Genomic DNA, 21,010 nt, shown 5'->3' with positions numbered 1-21,010 from the left:
TATGTTTTTCTTAATCATAAAAATAGATAGAGACGCCTTTGACATTAGAAAGGTAGTTTCTACACAAAAAATCACCTCTGTTGACATTTCTAATTTGAGTTTATAAATTATTATAAATATCCAAATAATGCGATTATCAGTTTTTAATTTTTTCGAGACTGCATAAGCCGCCCCTGGTATAAAGATCTGAAATGTTGTAAAGATATATCTTTTTTTAGACACCTGGTAAAGAAAACTCTCCATAATAATTCTGTATTCATGAACAACATTGTCGTTTTTACTCGATTCAAATTGCTACTATTCATAAAAAAATTAAGAGCAGCTTCAAATTACGAGTAAAAAAAATCTTGTGTCAGAGTGGAAACTATGACTTGTTTTTTTGCAACGGTCAGACATGCACATCGGTTTGTAATTTCAAATATGTCGATTATTTATCCAGCTGAAGGTCAATACCGTATAAGTTGTGAGTAAATTTGTTTATTGAGTCTTTATATCGAATGATAATTAAGAAAAAGTGAACGTGTCTTTCTGTAGATTTCATAGCAAACCTCATCTCAGTCAAATTGTGTTCGTTTCGTTAATTTTTTCCACAACTTTCTGTTTTTATTTCTGAGAAATTCGACTAAAAAATAATTACAGTTCAATTTATGCAGGACAGGGCTTAAAAAATATTGGTAAAACACAAAAAGTTAAAAGCTTGTTCATATTTTAAATACTACTGATGCCTGTAAAAAACAGAGTTGCCATTTTACTTGTACGGCGGGAAATTCAAAAAATCTTGTACTGATTACCCTGATTTTAGTGTGAAATATGTGTTTTTTTTTATTTTATAGACGAACCGCTAAGTACTTTAAAAAAATGCATCAAGTTACATGATTTCGAAGGTGTCAAAAAATATTTTTGGCACACCGCGGCTCTACTTAAAGTATTCATTTTACTAGGAAGAACCATTTACGCCGGACAGACTTTGAATCAGCCTAAACGACTTGCGGAAATTGTCGCTACGTATCCTGTTAGATTTATGGTATGATTTTCAACGGATGAATCAATAAATAACGTCATATTTAATGATAAATTAATGATACTAAAACGGAAGTACGTCACTCCACTTCATGCCAAATTTAATGTGTCTGATTGGATTAGGTGGTAAGGTAACGACGGAACATAAAGCATCGACCATGTTGATGAGGGTTCGATACTCAACAATCACGAAATGTTTTTTTTTAAAAAAATAATTTTCATCAACTTTTTATACGTTTAATGCATCTAAATGTTTTTGATTTTAGGTTTTTTCTGTTTTAAAATTAGTTTTTTTAATAAAATCAATTAGTATATCAAAAGATCTAAGAAATAAAAGAAATTTATATGTTTATCGTGATGATTTAACTGGATGGCACATAGACAACACACCATACATAACCGATGGCGGACGTTATAGACATAGGCAACACAGCATGGGCGGGATATTAAAGATGACACGTGACGAGAGGATCATAAACAAGTGACAAATTGCAGACATGATCAGAGACATTACAGACGAAATAACACAGCACATACGACAGATGACGTACTTCCTTTCCAAAACACAAATAAGTCATATACATGTTTCTGATATTTTAGGCTATAACTAAAATATATATGCTTTACTTCGACAGAAATCGCGTGAATTACTTTTACAACACAGTAACATATGAATTTTGGGATTTCCATATAGCGGGACCCGAATTAGAAAAACAAATTAAAAGAAGATTCTACGTCATCAATTTTGTTGTCACCTGTCAGTTTATAGCGGCTATGGTGGTCGTAACGTTGTTTTTAATATTCCCGTTGGTCGATATGCCGGAAGGGAAAAGACCTTTACCGAATATTATCTGGACGCCATTTGATACGGATCCAAGTCCTTTGTATGAGATTATTTACGTTATAATGCTTTGGAATTTGGTTCTTTCTGTGCTCGGAAACGCTTTTTATGACGTTTTATTCACTTATTCTCTCCAACATCTGTTTGTTCAATTTATGCTTTTAAAAAAATTGATAAAAAATATCACCGAAGGTATTTTGGAGGAAACTACAGACTACGATAAATTCAATTCTGAATATTTTCAAAGTAAAGTATACGAACGGTTCCGAATATGCGCAGAACACCATGCCAAACTATTAAAGTAAGTATTAATAAACAAAACATACTTGCTATATTCAAAATCTGGCAACGTTGTACAAATGTGGCCTGATACTCGTTTTAAGATATATTTAACGCTCCTATATCTTTCTCCGTCTTTAAGGCGCTATGCGCATGCCCTAGAATAGAGCATGCTCAGAGGCGAACACAAACTTATGATCCAACTGACAGTTTATGTTTATATGTCAACTTTTTCCTCAAATTCTTAAACATGTTGTCTACCAGCTACGAAATAGCTCGTAACTAACCTTAATTAACGATTTTTCTTACATAATTCAACTAGAAATCATTCGTAAAACTTTTTTTTTCAAATATCCTACTGTTTCTACAACCTCGTATGTAAATTTTATTGATATAATACCATTAAATAAAATTGTGAAAATTAAAAATTACCGGCAGTCAACGTGTTATCAAAGTCGACAATTATCAAATTTGCTTTTTGATAAATAACTAACATCGTACATATACGCTTGCACTGACATTACTTTTGACCTTGATCGCTTTAATAAATATCCCAAATAAAAAAAAGAGTTATTTGAAATTGCTGCAAATTGGTGGTTGTCTGAATTGGAAATTGATTTGAAACGACATAAGAATATATTTGTTATGTGGGAGAAAAAACAAAATTAAATAATCGAACTATTTGCTCCTTCCACATCTGTCTATACACGAGTCAATATGGGAACATAATCCGTTGTAACAGATTGTGACCGTAGCTATTTAAGATCTGTTGTACACTTTCCATTACGTTGGATATGAACCAGCGATCTATTGTAAAGTTGGAATACCATTCAAATATACCAGATTTCAAGTAAAAACCATTTTATGTTCTCAGAAAGTGAAACTTTATATCGTGAGAGTTGTAGTGTTTGATATTTTTGTAGGTTTGGAAAAAATTTGAAAGAATTTTCATCACGAGCCCTGTTACCACAATTGATAATGAGTTATGCCGTACTTGTAATAAATGGATATATTCTAAGTATTGTTAGTATTATTTTTCTATTATTAGAATTACAAATATTCTGGTTGGTTATTTGCAGTATGTTGATTCTAAAATCACGATCACGATCCATTTCATATGATTGCAAATTAAAATTGTCAACGCTGTGATCCCTTCAAGCTGCTTTATATTTCGTGACCGTTGTTTTCGAAATATTAAAATCTAAATTGGCGTTGCCACCTTGTTACATTTTGTTAAATCTATTACAGTTTGATTTCATTTGTTACTTTATTACATTTTTGCTATTTGAGACAATAATGAAAGTAAACATTTTGTTTTATAATCTACAAGTACCTGTATATGATTTAAGCTATGATAAAAGCGTATTATTATTTTATGATGTTATCATTTATTCGGATTTGTCACATTTTTACTGCAAAAATTTACCATCTGACAATACTGCTCTCGATAATATAAGAGCCTCACTATTGTCCACATTATTGCCAACTGTAAATTTAACTATTCGATACGATTTATTATAGTTTATAATTATTATATAAATATAAAAATTAGAGACGAAGATTCTTTTAGTGGCGAGCTATATATCCAAATATAACTAGATAATGAAATTGAGTAATATAAACGAGTAATTTAAAAAACCTGCATATTAATATGAAGGAAAATCAACACACGAACTAACAATCGATTATAGTGATACAATCGATTATGCTTTCCACATGTTTGACAGTAATAAAAATATATATTTTTTGTTTTTTAATTATGATTGAAGTAAAAAAATCCGATTTATAGATATATAAACATGCATAGTATTACGTAATTAAAAACATCATAACTTATAAATTGAATAAAATGTCTTAAGTTATTCTGCCTAATTTTTTTATTAAAATAATATATTGTAGGATCACAAGGATGTAATGAAAACCACTGGGCTTCTAAACCTAACAGGTTCTTGTTTGGTACAATTAGCAGTGTTTTCAGTCCAAGGATCCGCAATTAAATTTCAGGTGATCGTATGTACAGTGTAGCTAGATGATTGAGACTTGAATGTGTGCTAGCGTACGTGAATATTTGTGAGATATGACAGAGCCGTACTAACATTTTTTTAAGTTAACTAATTACATTCCTAAAACTTCGTTTTTTTTTTAAATTAAAGTTTCATTGTTTAGTATTGGTGTTTTATTCAAATATCTTTTAAAAATTAGTGCATAAAGTTGCTAAGTCTAAAAGATGCCAAGAAGATTCTCTAGTTCTGAATAGCATACATGGGCTACAAAGGTTTGGTAATTAGGACTGACAACGCCTAAAATAACATATTAAAGATGGCGGAGCTGTATAAGGATCGATTATGCGGGCATCCATTCGAAATTGTAAAGTTAATCGATTCTTCACGTCAAACAAGAGTACAAGTTGATTCGAAAAGACGAAGGCTGCCATTTTGGATTCAAAATCCGTTTTTAACAATGAAAAATCACCTTTACATTCGATTTAAAAGAAATATTTGCATTCAAAAGCGTATTCGCTTCGATATTGAACAAAGAATTCGACAGGAAGGCATGTGTGGGTTTTGTCTGCAAGTTTTTGGGTTCGTAATTCCTATGGGGGTATGATCCAAAAAGTCAGGGAAGGAATAACTGTAATATCAAGATTTATGATCAGGGAGTAATCTTCAAGAATAGAAGAATCATCACAACTAACAAATACTCGATACTCTTTTTGGAAATGTTATTTTCTGATGGTTCTTCTCTATCTGTTCTAGTTGATCTATTGTTGAATACTATTGCGGTTGTTTATTTACATATTTTGTAGAGTTTATCTTTGCTTGATGCCATCGCCGATTCGAACTGGTATCTGTTTAGAGCTCCCGTTAAAAGAGCTTTGACGTTTATGATGATGAATTGTAGAAAAGCGCTTACCGTAAGCGCTGGAGGTATGGCAAACGTCGATAACGAGATATTGTTACAGGTAAGTCGCGAAATTGTTTATTGTAAACGAGTAAAACCCTACAGTCGACACACAAACTTATATATTTCAACAATTAATGACCGAAGCGATTTTCGGATTCCGTTTGGTCCGATAGCGCTTTTCCATCAATTTCATAGCCTGATGGAGCCCCTACCAGAGCTCAAACACTAATTCTCTAATTCTCCGTAAGACGAAAAATGTACAATATCGATTTAGTTATCGCAGTTTTTGTAGCAATTTGTTCGACCAAACTGAACCGTATTTCCAGGTAGTGCAAAAAGCGTTTTCAGCAATAACTCTGTTACGAGCGCTCACCGCGGAAGCGGAGATGAAAGGTTGAATTCCTCATACATATCCAATTAAATTCTACATCGGCAGAAAATCACGTAATCACCAATTTTTAATTTTCGAATAGAAATTATCTGTTTTATTGTGTAATGTAAAGCTTTTACGGAAAATATATTTCAAAGCATCACGCATTATATTTCAATTCTAGAATCCTTTTCGTCCCTTTTATTATAATAACAACAATTAATCACGACTGTAAAGGTGGATAATCGTATTTAGAAATACAATTTGACGGGTAGACAGCCGCACGCCATCTATCCTACACATAGGCACATAGGGCTTCGGATAGGCCCGTACTGCCCCACTTGACGTTATCAAAGTCCGATGTCCGATCAGACGCTTTGGTTTGAACCTTTGTGTCGTTTAGGCAGGTTGTGGTGCTTGCCTTTGTTCTTCAAATCTTGTCTGTAAGCAATTCCAACTCTAGATTGCTTGCACTAATTTCAAATCGAAGCTTTCCTAGCATTTGCACAGTTTTTCAAATCCGAAGCTTCAATTTATTTACGTGGAAAGTTTGTCGCAGCATTAGCCGCCGATTGAAGGGGATTTTCTTTAAAAAAATTGATGAATGCAACATCTTGTGCGTCATTTGAAATTTTCTTCTTCTTTCTCGTTACGATACTCGCATTAAGACCTAAATGAGTCGCCAACTGAACTTAAGTTGACATTGACATTAGATAAGAAAGAAGAAATCCTCGTATAGTATAGACAAAACAATTAAATATTAAAATAACCTAAAAATAATGATCGCACGTTCCAATAAGTATCGACTGTCTACTTCAAAGTGTGAAAGTGTCGAGACCCACCTTAGTTTTGCAAACCACTCAAGAATTTACTACGAAATCAAAAGTGGGGTGCGGCTATATAATCTTTCAATACAATATTTTAAATTCCACTTTAGTATAACGAAATGAAACACTGTAGTGATTGTTGTTGAATACGAGTTTATTGTAAACTTTCATTTATAAGTGATGGTGAAAATGTGGTCCGGAGTTGTTTGTGTTGTTTTAGTGGTAAGTTCGTTTTTTTTTAAAACTTCGTACTTTGTGAATCGATTTAAATTCATCAACACGAATATAATCAAAATACGAGGGTTGCTACAAGACTAGGTTTTCCAAATCTATCGATAACACATATGGTACAGAGATTATTCGATTGTTGAAGCTTTGAAAAGAATCGAAACATTGGAATTTAAAAATTTTGACAATTTAAAAACGTTTTGCAATATCAGTTTACGCATAGCATCGATGTTTTCTGGTACAACACGATCTGAGTACGTTCACCATTAAAAATGTCAAACTGTCAATGATTGCAGTATCAGATTTGACGTTAAAATCAGTGTTGCCATACCTCGAAACTTAAGTAGCCATCCTCGTAATAAAATCTTATTGAAGTCAATGTAGAGATATTTGTAATTCCATTGATGGAAAACATCATGCAATGGAGTCCATATAAATACTAATATTATTTAAAAAAGTTTGAATATATATAATTTTCGTGTATACCAACCAGCAAAACATGAACTTTTATTCCAAAATTATGATTGAGTCAGACAATTTAATAAAAACAAACATATTTTTGTTATTTATTACTTTTAGAAAATACTGTACCTGCTATAAATACGTAATAGACGGGAATCCTTTCTAAGATGCGTAATCCATATGAAATTAATAAAATTTTACGAAGAAAAACGTTTCCTGGTTGCATAACTACTAGTGATGTAGGTTCCAATCCAAGGTTGCTAGAGGTTACTCAATAACTTGTTCGATCTTCTTTTCTAAGTTTATTAATTAAAAAATCAGTTTACATTACTTCATAATAAAAAAAATTAACCCCAAAAACAAGAGTTAACCACAAATTAAACGTTAAACAATGCTTAGTCTTCGGATCGTCTTTAACAAGTGACGTAACGGCTTCCCTTTTTCTTTTGTCACAGTTACGTTACTGGGCAACCTATCCTCTATCAACCTTGATTCCAGACCAACCTTTTAATGCGCAGGTCCATACATCTTCGTTTTTTATTCTGAGATTATGCAATTCCAACTCTAAATTATATGTACTCGAAATATTAATCCAGTATTATATTCGTTCGATTTATTCATTATAAAAATGTTTTGAAAACTAACAGAATCAAATGTTAATGACAGGCCATTTTTAACTGTCATTTTTAACTTAAATATATTAAAAATTCTGTTTGAATCACGATAACTATATAAATCTGACAACCTTGTAATGTCGTAACGTTTATTTTATTTATTCCAATGAAAATACGAGACATTCTGTATTCATTGTATTCATTACTTTCCATTGATTACTATCTAATATTAACTATAATTGTCTTAAGAGTTACATCATCATTAAGCGATTAATGTATGTGGAAGAAAGCAAAGCAGAAAGCGATTAAAATTACAATAATCTACGTTACGCAATATATATTTGTTATGTGTACACACATAAATTGCATTAGAATTTATTATTCACCTCAAGTTGGTTCTGATCGTGGCGATTCGAATGGATTCCGAAAACGTGGAAATGGCTAGTTAGGTATATAGAGCAATAAATTTCTAATAAACGTTCCGATTGTTTCGTAATATACCTATTCATCAATTTTTTACATCACATTACATTTAAAAACGTTTAAAATTCTACAACAGTTGCTACAAAAGTTTTAATATAAACAAAAATATTTCAAGGTCAACACACATATGTATCGTATCGATAACGTAGATCCCTATGATACAACTGTACACTTGTTTCAATTATATACGTTAAATCGTAGTAGACATGCGCGTTATTTCTTCGTATTTAATAGACACTAATAAAATACAGAATCGCCGATCGCAGTTATGGTTGATGGTCATATATATGCATTTTATAATTGCAGTTTTAATATTAAACACGGTTGTTAACCTTGCAGCTCGGTTTTTTATGATTTTCTTTAAAACTAGTTTATCCATTTTGTATTTACTGGAATGGGCGTAGCAGAATTACATATTAATAATAACCTTGATTGTTCGGTTAGTCACTTTCATTTTTTCAGTTCATATACAATTTTTATGGAAGAATATATTTTAAATATAAACATTATTGGTAATTGTGTAGTTTAAATATTTATTAAGATCATTTTATTGTTACAACCATGTTTTTCTTATGTAAAAAGCATTAAAAATTACATTTTTTTGTAAAGAAGTGACGTATTGAATCACGTGTTACGAATCAAATTGAACTTCACGTCAAATGTCATGTGTCATACTTTATGACAAATTTTATATCATTTATCATGTATTCAGGTCTGTTTATTATATAAATGATAAATTTCGAAATAAATATTATCATATAATTATCTGTTGTTTCTTAAATTTTCAACACCTGCGTACAACATTTTAATGACCCTATAATTACTTTTTATTAGCATTTCATTATTATTCTATCCATTGTTTCTGAAAAAGGTTATTTAAATTATACTTTCATTTGCATTGGTCAGCAAAAAAGAACTTTCACGAAATTGTTTTGAAAACTAATTTGTACCCAATGTTAAGGTTAGAAAGTAATTTATTGTTTTTAACATCATCAAAGTTTTATTTAGAAGATAATAAAAAAAACAACACTCATTGCAAATGGAATTTTGAATATGCCTTCATCGGAGAAATGCAAATCAGAATTTTGTGTAGTTAAATCCAAGCCGGACCTGTAGTCTTATACTGGAGCAAGGTCTGACAACAGGTTTCGTGTTCCCTTTTTTTTGCATTTCTTTACTCTTGTTACCAACTTCATTATTTCAAAACCGATTCCTTGTTATCCATGAAAAAATAGAGCATTATTGAAAAATAACAATGTATAATTGGTGATGAAAAAATAGCATAAATATGTATTGGTTTTCCATTCTTCTTTTTTTTCACAGAACTGTTTACAATTCCCAAATATTAAACTGATGTAATTATTTACGTTATTTAAACAACATCCATGGTTATTAAAATTTTTTCAAAATGTTATTTGAGTTGTTTTTACTATCTTTGGGTTCAAATAGAGTGCGTATGATTTTTATTTGAAGCTGAAGAGTTTTGAAAGTAGAAAAAATTGAGGTTATATATGTCTTCTTTTTCATAGTTTTATACATGAATGAATAATTATTCTAAATTCTATTTATGTTACGGTAGGAAGTTAATTTTGACTAAGTATTTATTCGATGTGGTGATGTCTGAAAAAAAGTTCATATAAATAATATCTGAAGATAAATAAGAATGTTTTTGATTTTAATCATCTAAAACAAGTAGATGTATATGGAATAACAGTGTGATCAAAATTAATTTTGTCAGATTACAATCAACTCTTCCATCGCTCAAATCCCACCAAGACTCCAAATTCCCGGAGCACAATTCGTTGGAGATGGTTCACGATCTTTTCAACTAAAACAACAACGTCTTAATGCACAAGATTTCATTCCAAGACCTCGTCGACCCCAAGCGCCTCCAAGAGAAATAAGACCAGTCGTAGAAGAAGAACAAGATAATTATCCATCTTCACAACAATCTTTATCAAGTTTTGACGCCGAAGTTAATAAATTGAGCATTCCAGCTCTTTCTACGCCTATCGGGACAGATTCAGATGATGGTGACCAACCAACTTTAAGACCTACACCCTTATCTTTCAGGTAAAGTTTAATTAAGTTTGTAATGAGATAAAATTGATTTTTGTTTTTATGTAGGCCAGAAAAACCGATTCCTGTTCTGAGAGAACAAATTAGGGAGAAGACATCCGATTTTTCTGCGGCTAGACCTTCACAGGTGCCTGTTTTGAGACCGTCTGTACAAAGTAGACCGGCACCCAGACCAATTCGACCAGTTGTTAGACAAGAAATTGATGTAGATGACGAAGAAAATATTCCTAGACAATCTAATAGACAAAAAGTAAATATATATATAATAATTTTTGACAAGCTATCTTTTCTACTTTTTCTCAATCAGTGGGTGAATATGGAAGAAAAACTATTAAATTTAAAAAAAAATGATGGATAGTAAAGTCATTGTTTGTTAATAAACATTTTTTTAGCCAAGACCTCAACCAGTTCAACAACAATACAGACCAGCACCTGCCCTTAGACCGGCTGCAAGACCACAATACGCTGAAGATGACCCAAACAGGAAGAAGAAACCTGTTGTGCAGATTTTGAGGAAATATAGAAACGATAATCCGGATGGAAGCATCACTTGGGGATTCGAAAATGAAGATGGTACTTTCAAAGAAGAAACTTTGGGTATCGATTGTGTGATTAAAGGAAAATATGGATACATCGACCCAGAAGGAGTTAAAAGGTGAATACCATACTAAGTGTGTTGGGTTTTATGGAATTATTTTTATTTGGTTTCAGGGAATTTGAATATGAAGCTGGTAATAAATGCGATCCTAACCAAGCGGCTTTGGACGAGTTGGAAGATGATGAATTGCCTCCGCAAGCTCCTAAAATAGCACCAAAAAAACCATCGAACGTTGGCAAATCTCAGTTCCAATATAGGCCACAACTTGCCTCAAATTAGAATTAATTAAACATGTTTGCCAGGCTAATTTAATTTTTTTTTATATTTTTGTTAATAAAATATTTAAACAAACAAGTGTTTATTATTAATCACCGAAAACTAAACCAGGAATATAAATATCGAATCGAAAGTTTGTTGTACTGAAAGAATATTTTTAAAAATAAATTTAAATTGAAAATTGATTTATTCTTGTTGATAATTAGTATTAATTTAAGGTCTATTTTGATTGAAAATCATTTTTTAAACTGGTTAAAATATTGATGCTCAAAAAACCAATTATCAATCAAATTATACCTTCAATCAAAACTAATTATCAACAAAAATATATAAAAAGGTATGAGTAGTAGAAAATTAAAGAAACTATAGATTGAATAACAAAAAAAGTATTAAAATTTTTGTATGTGTAGTGAATAATTACTTATTTCAATATTGACTAGTACTATATCAAAATAACGTGACAATTTCATTCTGTAATTAATCCTCCACTTTACAAACACAAAACCATGTTGACATTACTAATTATCATCACATAGCAACCAAAAAAAAACTCCAAATAAGACTAAAAAATAAGTTACAACTTTTTTATTAACTGTACCAAACTACTGATATATAATAGACACAAGGAAACAAAAATTACACATTGTTTTAAATATTTTTTATTAAAAAAATGATATTATTACCTTTTAGTGCTGGGATCTAATACAAATTACGGTGACGGGTATCAGTTTAACTATTTTTAATATTGGATGTTCTTTGCACTTTTCATATTTTCAATCAAACATAAATTTATTTGAAAAAATAATTACAAACTTGAAATATTTACAACACAAATAGAGTAACAGTCTTTAAATATAGTTTCTGTAAACTAAAACATATTCTTGAACAAACATTAATTTACTGCAACAAAATTAATAGGTTATAAAATAACCATCTGTCGTAACTAATTCTTCTTATTATTACTGAAAGCGGCCTCATCTGCTTTGGGAAATTAAACAGATCATTTCTATTCTTAAAAGTATTATCAATGTAATAATCCGCATTTATTGCTTTTATCTTGATCTGTCTAATGTTTCACGATATTTGTCTTATTTCAAAAATATAACGATTTTATTCTGAATCAGTTCAGATACTAATCGCATGTAGTGCATCTGAATTTTTAGTTCCATATTCGAGACTCGAATCGATTTTATCGATTTTTGTTAGAACTAAAAATTCGGTTAAAGTCATTGAGTTCATATTAGATACATAGATATGGGTGCCTCCAAACTGCTAATAGAAAGAGAAAGAACATTTTTATCTCTATCTTTAATATTAACTCAATGGTTATTTCGAAATATCATACAAATGACGCCAAAATGGCGAACTGGAATCAGCTGTGTTTTCGTAGAATATTTGATTTAACACACATATGACAAATATATTTTATATTAAGACACGGACGATATGTATACTTTTTTGTGTTAATTGGTTAGAAAAAATACTGAATAGATGTGTACAGCACTGGTATAGAATCGATTCTAATAGTGAACAAAAAAGTTTAGAATGTTTAAGACGAAGGTGTTGTTGCCATTTTGATCCGAATGCAACAATAATATTAAGACGAAATTAGTAGTGGATGTTTGAGACGAAGCCATTTCAAAGAGAGACAAAACATTAGATAAGTATTGATAGAAAGCGAGTAAACGGAAGCATAAAACGTGTTTGTTCAAAAGTACTATGAATTTATATCAAAAAAGTGCCAGGACCGTCTTTGGTTCAATCAATTTTATTTATACAATTCTTATATATCTAAAATTTATATACACATAAATATCTACTAATCGTTATGAAGTACGTCTATTTAAACAACACCACGCTCGTTGAAAACTGAAACCTTTGTGATTTTCGCATTGTTTATTTTCGGTGTTAGTGTCGTTTATAAAAATTCCAGTTTCTTCATCTAATTCTTCGCTCCTTTTTACTGTCGTTATCTCATCGAAATTTTCGTCCTGCAAATTCGTGTTTTTCTTTGTTTGTTCTGGTACTTTTTTGATTTCTCGCCGGGGGTTTTGGTTCGATAACGTTCCGACAGGAGATAATTTGTTGATTTCTACTACAACCTGGAAAAATAGTAAATTTATCGCTCCCTATCTATCTGAAACGTTTTTTTCGTATGAAGAAGTTACGTCTTACTTCACAAAATTTACTAGACTAGACCTCGTATATTCGTCATTTTAGGAAAAATAATTTTTTCAATAATTCACCTTACAAATTATATTTTAACCTCCGCGTGTCCTTGTGGGGAGATATAATTTTCCATCAAGGAATTATCTAATAAATAATTCATCTATCATATGAGAATAAAAAGAAACCGAGGATAAAATGGCCAGAATACGGACGGACAGACGACAAAGTAAATTATTACATTCGAGTTACAGATCGATATGATTTTGGGAAAAAATTGAAATATAAATTACCATTACAAACGACATCGAACACCAAAACCTCTGAAGAGTCCAAGAGGAAGAGTTTTGGCACTTTTTCTGTACCCCCCCCCTCCCATTCTGCTCCTTCCGGAGTACCCTCGGACACTTTAGAGGTAGTTTTGAAGGGGTCGAGGAGGTTTTGTTGTATCGAGCACATGGACATTCTTGATCAGGAAGCTTCAAACTATTAGTGTGCCAAGTTTCAGAGCAACCCCTTTTCTTATTGTACCCTTGGACTTTTCAACGGTAGTTTTAGGGGTTTCAAGTTCATTGAGACTTTCAATCAGCTTGCTTCAAACTACCACTGTGCCAGGTGTGAGAAAAATTGGCCTTTATATAAGTTAAAAATGTCGAAAAATATTTTTTATTACAAAAAAAAGTACCGCCACTATTATTGAATTGAAAGTACCAATTTAGCGTAGCTAACAATTATTTGGTACTTCAGTAAAACATAAAATCGAGTATTAGGAAAAAATTAATATTCAAGTCTCATAAGAAACATTTTTATCCTGAATGCGGCCCTGTCTATATTGAAATAATATCACGCTCTCGATGTGTGATCAACACCTGCAGTTGTTTACATTTTTTGTATATTCAAAATTCGTCAAATATAATAAGTTTTTAATGCATTCTATAAATATTTTTTGTACTAAAAAATTATTTGATTATTAATTTAAAGTAGATAGTTTACGAAGTAGAATTTTTAGTTTATAACAATCTGTAATAGTATATCAAACAATATTATCATTTTAAAATATCCAAAAAAAAACTTGTCGACTAAACTATTATGGGATTCGAATTAAACGCGATAAATATCTCACCTGTTTCTCCTTATCTCACGTACCATCCTTCTCCTGTTTGACATCGTCCTGACAACACGTCATCGACGTACTAACACCGGCTTCGTCGCGTATTTCTTGCGATTTGTTTGTCTGTTCATCAGGCCGAGATAAATCCGTCGGAATTTCTGGTCTGACTCCCAACAAGGTCTCGGTTTGATTCTGATCGATATCGCAGCAAGTATGCATCAGAGTGAAAGGTAATTTTAAACTGAGATCTCCTCCCATTCTATTAACCAGAAGTTTCACTTTAACGTAGTAGGAAACGTAGATTGCGAATACGTTCCGATCGTCTGGGTTATTCTGGAATTAAAGAATGATTCAACTGATAGAATCATAATAAAAAAAAATATATTCTAAACATAAAAAATAAGAATTTTTTAACCTTTTTTTAATTAATATGACGATGACGTAACAAGATTGCAGCGTTGTCATGCTGTATTTTTTTCCTCGACTTTAACGTAAAAAGCAAGGCAGCTGTTGTTTTCATTACTTAACCTAACTTTTGATTTATTTTTCACTTGAACTATTAGGTAGGTGATTATAGAATATTAAATTTCAAATATCCAAACAGAAATTACAACCACAAGAGATTTATCTACTTGATGGAATAAAATAGAAATAAACTTAGAATATTAACGTATACCCTAGTGCTTTTTCGGCCAAAATTCCATCAGTTCCTACATAATGATAATTTTTAGTAATGTTCCAAATAGATCCAATAGGATTGAACAAGGCAAAAAGTAATAAAAATTAAAAAAATAATACAAAAGTACCAAATATTTTCATAATATTGATTTGACAACACCGTGAAGTGTTACCAACTTTCTAGACTCACTTTACCTGTCTATTAAGTTATAATCGTATTTACGTTTAGTTCCTTATTTCACCGAATACGGCTTTGTTTATATTGAAATCATTTCAAGCCCTCGATGTGTGATTAACACCTGCAGTTGTTTACATTTTTTGTTTATTCATGTTAAATATTTTTTCTACTAGATGTTTATTAATTATTCATTTAATATAGTAGATGAGTAGAATTCTCATTTTTAACTATTTGTAATAGTATAACATTGTGAAGTGTTACCAACTTTCCAGACTTGATTTCTTTGTTTATTAAGTATTATTCGTATTTACGTCTAGTTTCTTATTTGTTATTTTGTTGACTATAAAAATCACTAAAAATTTCGTCATCGTCTTCTCAACGTAAAAATGGTTTATTTAGGATAAGGAGTAATGGCAATTCGATTCGAATCGTAGATTTACAATGACACTAAGCAAACGAACTGTTCGTAAACAAAAGTGAAATAAATGTACGTTCAATTCTCCTATTTTCTTTTTTTCCCTTTCTTCGTGTTTGTGTTAACCAAACAAGGGTACGTGCTCTAATAAATTTATTGAAACTTTCAAAGCTTTTGAGATCAATGTCGATAAATATAAAAAAAAATTCCACCAAGAATCGTTTTATACGTCTATTCACTTTGAGAAAGAGTGTACTTTCAAATATTAATACCAAAGTGTCAATAATTTTTATAAGTGAACTCAAGTTTAATAAACCCCCTCTAATTACGGTGTAAACTATTATCATGTATTTATAATTACATGTACGTTAATGAGATTAAGCACTTTATTTAGTAAACGTAGTACTCAACAGATGTCTATGGCACACGTGATTCGATTGTCGAATCAGTTTGTTGACGAGTCGTGGTGTTTTGTGGTCTCGATTTCGGTTTCAATTTACAGCGTTGCCTATCTATGTAGATAAACTATCTTGTGCATCTTTTATTCAAATTATGAAGGAATAATAATCTAAGAAAATAATAACAATGACGCGATATTGTTTTTATATTTGAACTTAACAATAATGAAATCTTTTAGAAACTTGTTATTGTTATACCACAATATGTTTACATCGATTTTTTACAATACAATAAAAGCTCAGTTATAAATTACACTTGGCAGCGTCGCTTCTATACGTCGAATATCAGTTCCGTAGAATTGAATTTGCGGATAGAAGATGCTCACAACATCAGCGGCAAATGGGGAAAATTAGAGGTTCCATAAAAATACATAGGAGGTGTGTACCTAGGGATTTTTTAAATCTATATTTACGTTTTCCTCGTTCAGATTGTAATATATACATCACGCCATCTCTTTTTAAAACCACACCACAATTACTGTTGGTGGTGAACGTAAATGTATAGAGATGGGAATTCATTCACACGATATTCACACGATAGAAAATAACTGTTGGTTTTAAAAACTGATTTGGGGAAAATTAGGAGAATTTTTAGTGCTAATTCGGTACTTACTGTTGAAGTAACTGTAGAGGCAAGACTAGTTCCGCATTTGTTATATGATTCCTCCAGTGCAATCCAGTTCTTTGTCGTACTTTTAACAGGTACCAAGGAAAAGGTTTTTTCGAAAGTATTACCATGATGAATAGGACAATCTTCTTTGGAATTCAAGGAAGCAACTACGTTCTTGAATTTTCCATTAGAAAACATACATACGTCGACATGTTGAACAATGAAAATCTGCAATAAAAATAAGACTTTTGATAAAAAAATGGGATTATAACTTACTGTCGATTATAACTTGCTGTAAGCAATTGACCTCGAGAATTCGTAATATTCATTAGATTCCACGGATTGTGATTGAAAAATAAGACATAGGCGTAATTAGACAAAATGGTAGATAACGGACGTACGGCCCACCAAAATAAAAATCATTAGAGACAGTTTATGCGGTTTCATCTGATTAAACCCGTTCAAACCTCTAACTATAGAGAATTAATTTCTTGGTGAACATCTGAGGAGTTGTAGACGATTAGAGGTTATTTTATCAAAGTATATCAGTTATTTTGTAACTGTTATTTGCTGAAATGTCTACCCTCTAATACTCTTCTTTTTCATAGTGTAGTCTACATTCAACGTAGAATTGTTTTATATTTAGTTAAATAAAAACGTAAGTTTTTGATACGATATTATTGAAACGGTACTTTTGATTTTTGTCACGTCCAGAGAGAAAATAGTCTGTTTAATATTCGAGTCATGTTCTCGGAAAAACGAAATAAAACACTACGGCGTCCTTATTGTTCCCCATGAAGTTGTATAGTTAAAAATAGGAAGGAAGTTTTTGTTTGTTTTGTAGATACTTATAGAGAGTAGAGAGAGAGAGAGAGTATACGAAACGAAGAAATTTATAATAAACATTGTTTACATGACGAAAAGTTTTGCAATCTATTTAAAAATATTTAATTAACATTAATTTGAGAATTGTTTTTATTGAAATAACTTTCGACCGAGTCCAATTTACCATATGGTTTCGTTCATAGCAATCTTAAAACGAAAATATTCAAATTCCCGCATTTAATTGATTGGCCAGAAGAATAATATGACCGATAGTGGGAAAGGCCTCTCATTGGCTGTGGCTATCCGGCTAAGTAAGAGCATACCTTGTAATATGGAGGGTAGAGGTAAGGAGAACCATCTCTGTGCTACAGAAAGTGTCCATCAAATCCTTAGGGAGACGCTACTATAGCATTAGTGTAAATCGATAAATGCCACTTCATAATTACTTGCAAAAATTTTTACAAATTCACAATAATCAATTATCAATCAGCGTTATCTCACAGTAACTTTTCTAGGATAAGTTTACAAAATTATTTTGGGCTACGTGAATAGTTTAGATTTTGTATACCAATATTTAATTAACGACTCTAGTCATTTAAAATTTTTTGACATTGTATACTTCACTCTATTTGAGAGAGGTCATTCAAATACGACGGACGGAAGACTGAACTGAACGATCATATGATATCTCGTCCGACAGGAGCGTCATTCTGGTCAAATTTTGAATTAAAATTTACCGTCTACAAGCGGACAGTTTTTAAGCTAAGCCCCCATATGAGATGGTCCTCCTTACCTCTACCATCCATACAATGTAGTCTTTACATCATGATATGATGTATAGATTGTGTACTTTCTAATTCAATGGTATTTTTCTACTACTACCGCCATCTCTAGGTTAGGCCAAGTACTTCTCGAATAATAATGGTTCTAAATAATATTTTAAGCTATGACCTAAATATTTTTATACCCTGTGAGTATTTTAAGGCTTCTCATTAGGTATTTATTAATGCCGTTGGTAAATTAATTTCTTTCGAACTTTTATCTTTGATAGATGCCATAAAATTGAAAAATTTTATTAAAATATATTCCTTTATGAAACGTCAACATAGAGTAATTTTCCTTTCAACTCACAATCACTCAAATCAGCTTTCACCTTCGCGCTGGAAATTAATTACATAAAAAAAAAACGAAAATTTCTGTTCAAACGGTATTCTTGAGAGTATTGAGTCCGTATAAAAGTAATACGGTATTTATTTTCCCCAAATCAATATCGTTTTTCGTCTTAAATTTCATTTTGTTTGCTATATAAAGTTTACTTCTGAGATAGTTATACGAGGGCGGCTCAAAAATTAAGGTGTTTGTGGATAGTTGACTGTACAGTATTTTCTAGCATTCTAACCTCCAAAAACTAATGAAAGTCCACTTCAAATCGAATTATTTCGAGTTGTTTGCGTTGTACGGTTAACGAATTACCGTCAAGTCGTTTATAATATACGCAAAGGGAGATAATCCAATCACTACAAACAGGAAATCAACATTTGGATGAATATACTGCCGTATCCGTGCTTTGATGCGTTAAGTGTTTCTACAACTTCACGTTAACCGATCTGATTTTGGTCTCGATGCAAATTCATCGTTCCATTTCACCTGTCGTAACGCGGCGTTGTCGGTCTGGGTATTTCCGAGATTACAAGATATTACGTGCGTAATAAACGATATAAAACAACGACTACGATAAATGCGCGTAATTTATTTGTACACTTAACTATACACTTACACTTACACTAAATTATTTACTTTGGAACTTACCTTTAATCTTTTAACGGATTTATTGCTGTTGTTATTTATGTGAATTGTCACTTTGACGTACTCCCCGTGCGAATATACAGCTTTATCTAACGTAGCCGTCAAACATATCTTGCCTTCGCTGAGTAGATAGATTTTTTCAACGCAAGCCTTCGGCGGTGGTATGCTAGCTAAATAGGCCGCCAAACTCGGTCGTTTACCGCCGCAGTAGTTGTAAAATACTTCCGATAGTTTCCGCTACAACAACAAATTAATTTTAACAAAAAAACCGAAGAAAATATGAAAAAGAAACAGCTCTAACTTATATACGGTGTCGCCAATAGCAAATATCAAAAATACCATCTATTAGATTTACAGTTTTTCGAGTTAAACACGCCCCGTTGCCAACATGTTAGATTTATTTGATAAATATCGTACAGAGCTGTAAAATTTACTACGAAAGACCCGAATAAGAAGTTTAAACCGAACAATAAGTTTCAAAAACTTACTTCTTCGATTTCCAAATCCTCCGCTTTATCATCTTCTTTTTTTCCTACGATTTTGGCACTTTCTTCTTCTTTTCCCTGTCTGACATCACGATGTTTATCTACGTCCATGTTATTCGACCTACTTAACGTCACTTTCTCTTTATATGTATCGTTTCTCGTCAAATTATCCAAACGGGAACCGTTCTCTTGATTTTCGAAGTTGCCGAGAATGTGAAGATTTTGAGAATCTGTAATTTCAATATCTTCAACTCACTCAAAATACACGATCGCGTCGTCCGTAAATATGGCAACGTGGCTTACAAAATCAGTCGGTACCACACGATACGTGCGGACGTAGTGCGCATGTCATTCGACGAATGTTTTGCTTCCGACGTTGTCATTGGAAATTCCGTTTTTTTTTTCAATTAGCGTCAAAGGAGAGACTATTATTTTCTTTATTTTAAAACAATTTATACCTGTTGTATTCAAAAAATATATTGTTTCAAGAAAAATCGGTTTTTTACGTTAGTATTTCGAGTTTTTAGAAATGAACTTGAAATTGATCACGAAAAAGGCCGAGACTGTCATGGCGTCTTGAATGACGTCACATCTCGCGAATCAGCTGTGTTTGTTTATGACAGATGGTTAAAAATGGAGACAAGATACTTTTACTTTATAAACTAATTGTACAAATTTATTTCTGTGAACATCATTTTGATGTAAATATCAAACAAAACTCGATGTATCTATTTATAAATGTACAAAATCTACCATAATATACTACAAATAACATATAAAATGTTACGACTTAATTAAATTGAAGTTATTTAAACTTTGTTTACTCTAACCTCAAAATTGGTTAAGAATTTTCATTCCACAGTGGGTAAACGCGATTCTGTGACTGATAACTGCTAATTAAATAAGACTTTGTTTGTTTTTCACATAATAACACCGCGGACTTTCGATGAACAAAAGTACTTCGTCAATTTTTCGGCAAATTACTGCAGTTTGCTTTGTTAAATCCTGATTCCAAGGCAAATTATACCTGTCTTTCAAGATTAAACTTTAATAATTTAACAATAATTGTTGAAAATAACCTATACGAAAATGACAGCTACAAATTTAGTGTTTCGCGAGGTGTGACGTCACTGTGACGTTTTCTGATTGGTGTTTTTTTTTTCATTTACTAATTATCATGGTTAATCATTATAAATTCACAGCCATCCGATTTGTTCTTAGTGGAAACAAGCCTATTTTATACGTCCAATGTTCAGGCGACGTTGCAAGGTGAATGATACCGAAAACGTTGAACGTA

The 21,010-nt window shown here is 31.6% G+C and overlaps 3 protein-coding genes across 4 annotated transcripts in view; 2 read left to right on the top strand and 1 right to left on the bottom strand.

The window, feature by feature from the left end:
- Positions 1-371: 371 nt before the first annotated feature.
- LOC130895654 (odorant receptor 94a-like) lies at positions 372-5,578 on the top strand. Its single transcript, XM_057803089.1, has 7 exons — positions 372-463; positions 834-1,024; positions 1,621-2,162; positions 3,064-3,163; positions 4,040-4,144; positions 4,947-5,102; positions 5,371-5,578. The coding sequence occupies exons 1-7, from the start codon at positions 421-423 to the stop codon at positions 5,440-5,442; spliced, it is 1,209 nt and encodes a 402-aa protein (XP_057659072.1). The 5' UTR covers positions 372-420; the 3' UTR covers positions 5,443-5,578.
- A 622-nt stretch (positions 5,579-6,200) lies between these two features.
- On the top strand, positions 6,201-11,059 carry LOC130895653 (uncharacterized). The gene is made up of 5 exons (XM_057803087.1): positions 6,201-6,463; positions 9,767-10,101; positions 10,156-10,357; positions 10,500-10,762; positions 10,819-11,059. The coding sequence occupies exons 1-5, from the start codon at positions 6,422-6,424 to the stop codon at positions 10,982-10,984; spliced, it is 1,008 nt and encodes a 335-aa protein (XP_057659070.1). The 5' UTR covers positions 6,201-6,421; the 3' UTR covers positions 10,985-11,059.
- A 492-nt stretch (positions 11,060-11,551) lies between these two features.
- Positions 11,552-21,010, bottom strand: part of LOC130895652 (arrestin homolog) — a 52,945-nt gene continuing 43,486 nt past the window's right edge. For both annotated transcript variants that reach the window (XM_057803085.1, XM_057803086.1), the window contains 5 exons: positions 19,717-19,943; positions 19,232-19,465; positions 16,601-16,825; positions 14,271-14,591; positions 11,552-13,083 (listed from right to left, as the gene is read on the bottom strand). In XM_057803085.1, coding sequence (XP_057659068.1) covers positions 14,286-14,591; positions 16,601-16,825; positions 19,232-19,465; positions 19,717-19,943 — 992 coding nt within the window. In that variant the 3' untranslated portion in view covers positions 11,552-13,083; positions 14,271-14,285. The remainder of the gene's footprint in view (positions 13,084-14,270; positions 14,592-16,600; positions 16,826-19,231; positions 19,466-19,716; positions 19,944-21,010) is intronic.

This window comes from Diorhabda carinulata, chromosome 6 (assembly GCF_026250575.1).
Source record: "Diorhabda carinulata isolate Delta chromosome 6, icDioCari1.1, whole genome shotgun sequence".
Lineage (NCBI taxonomy): Eukaryota > Metazoa > Arthropoda > Insecta > Coleoptera > Chrysomelidae > Diorhabda > Diorhabda carinulata.
The sequence above is the reverse complement of the archived record's forward strand: the minus strand, read 5'-3'. Positions and strand labels throughout refer to the sequence as shown.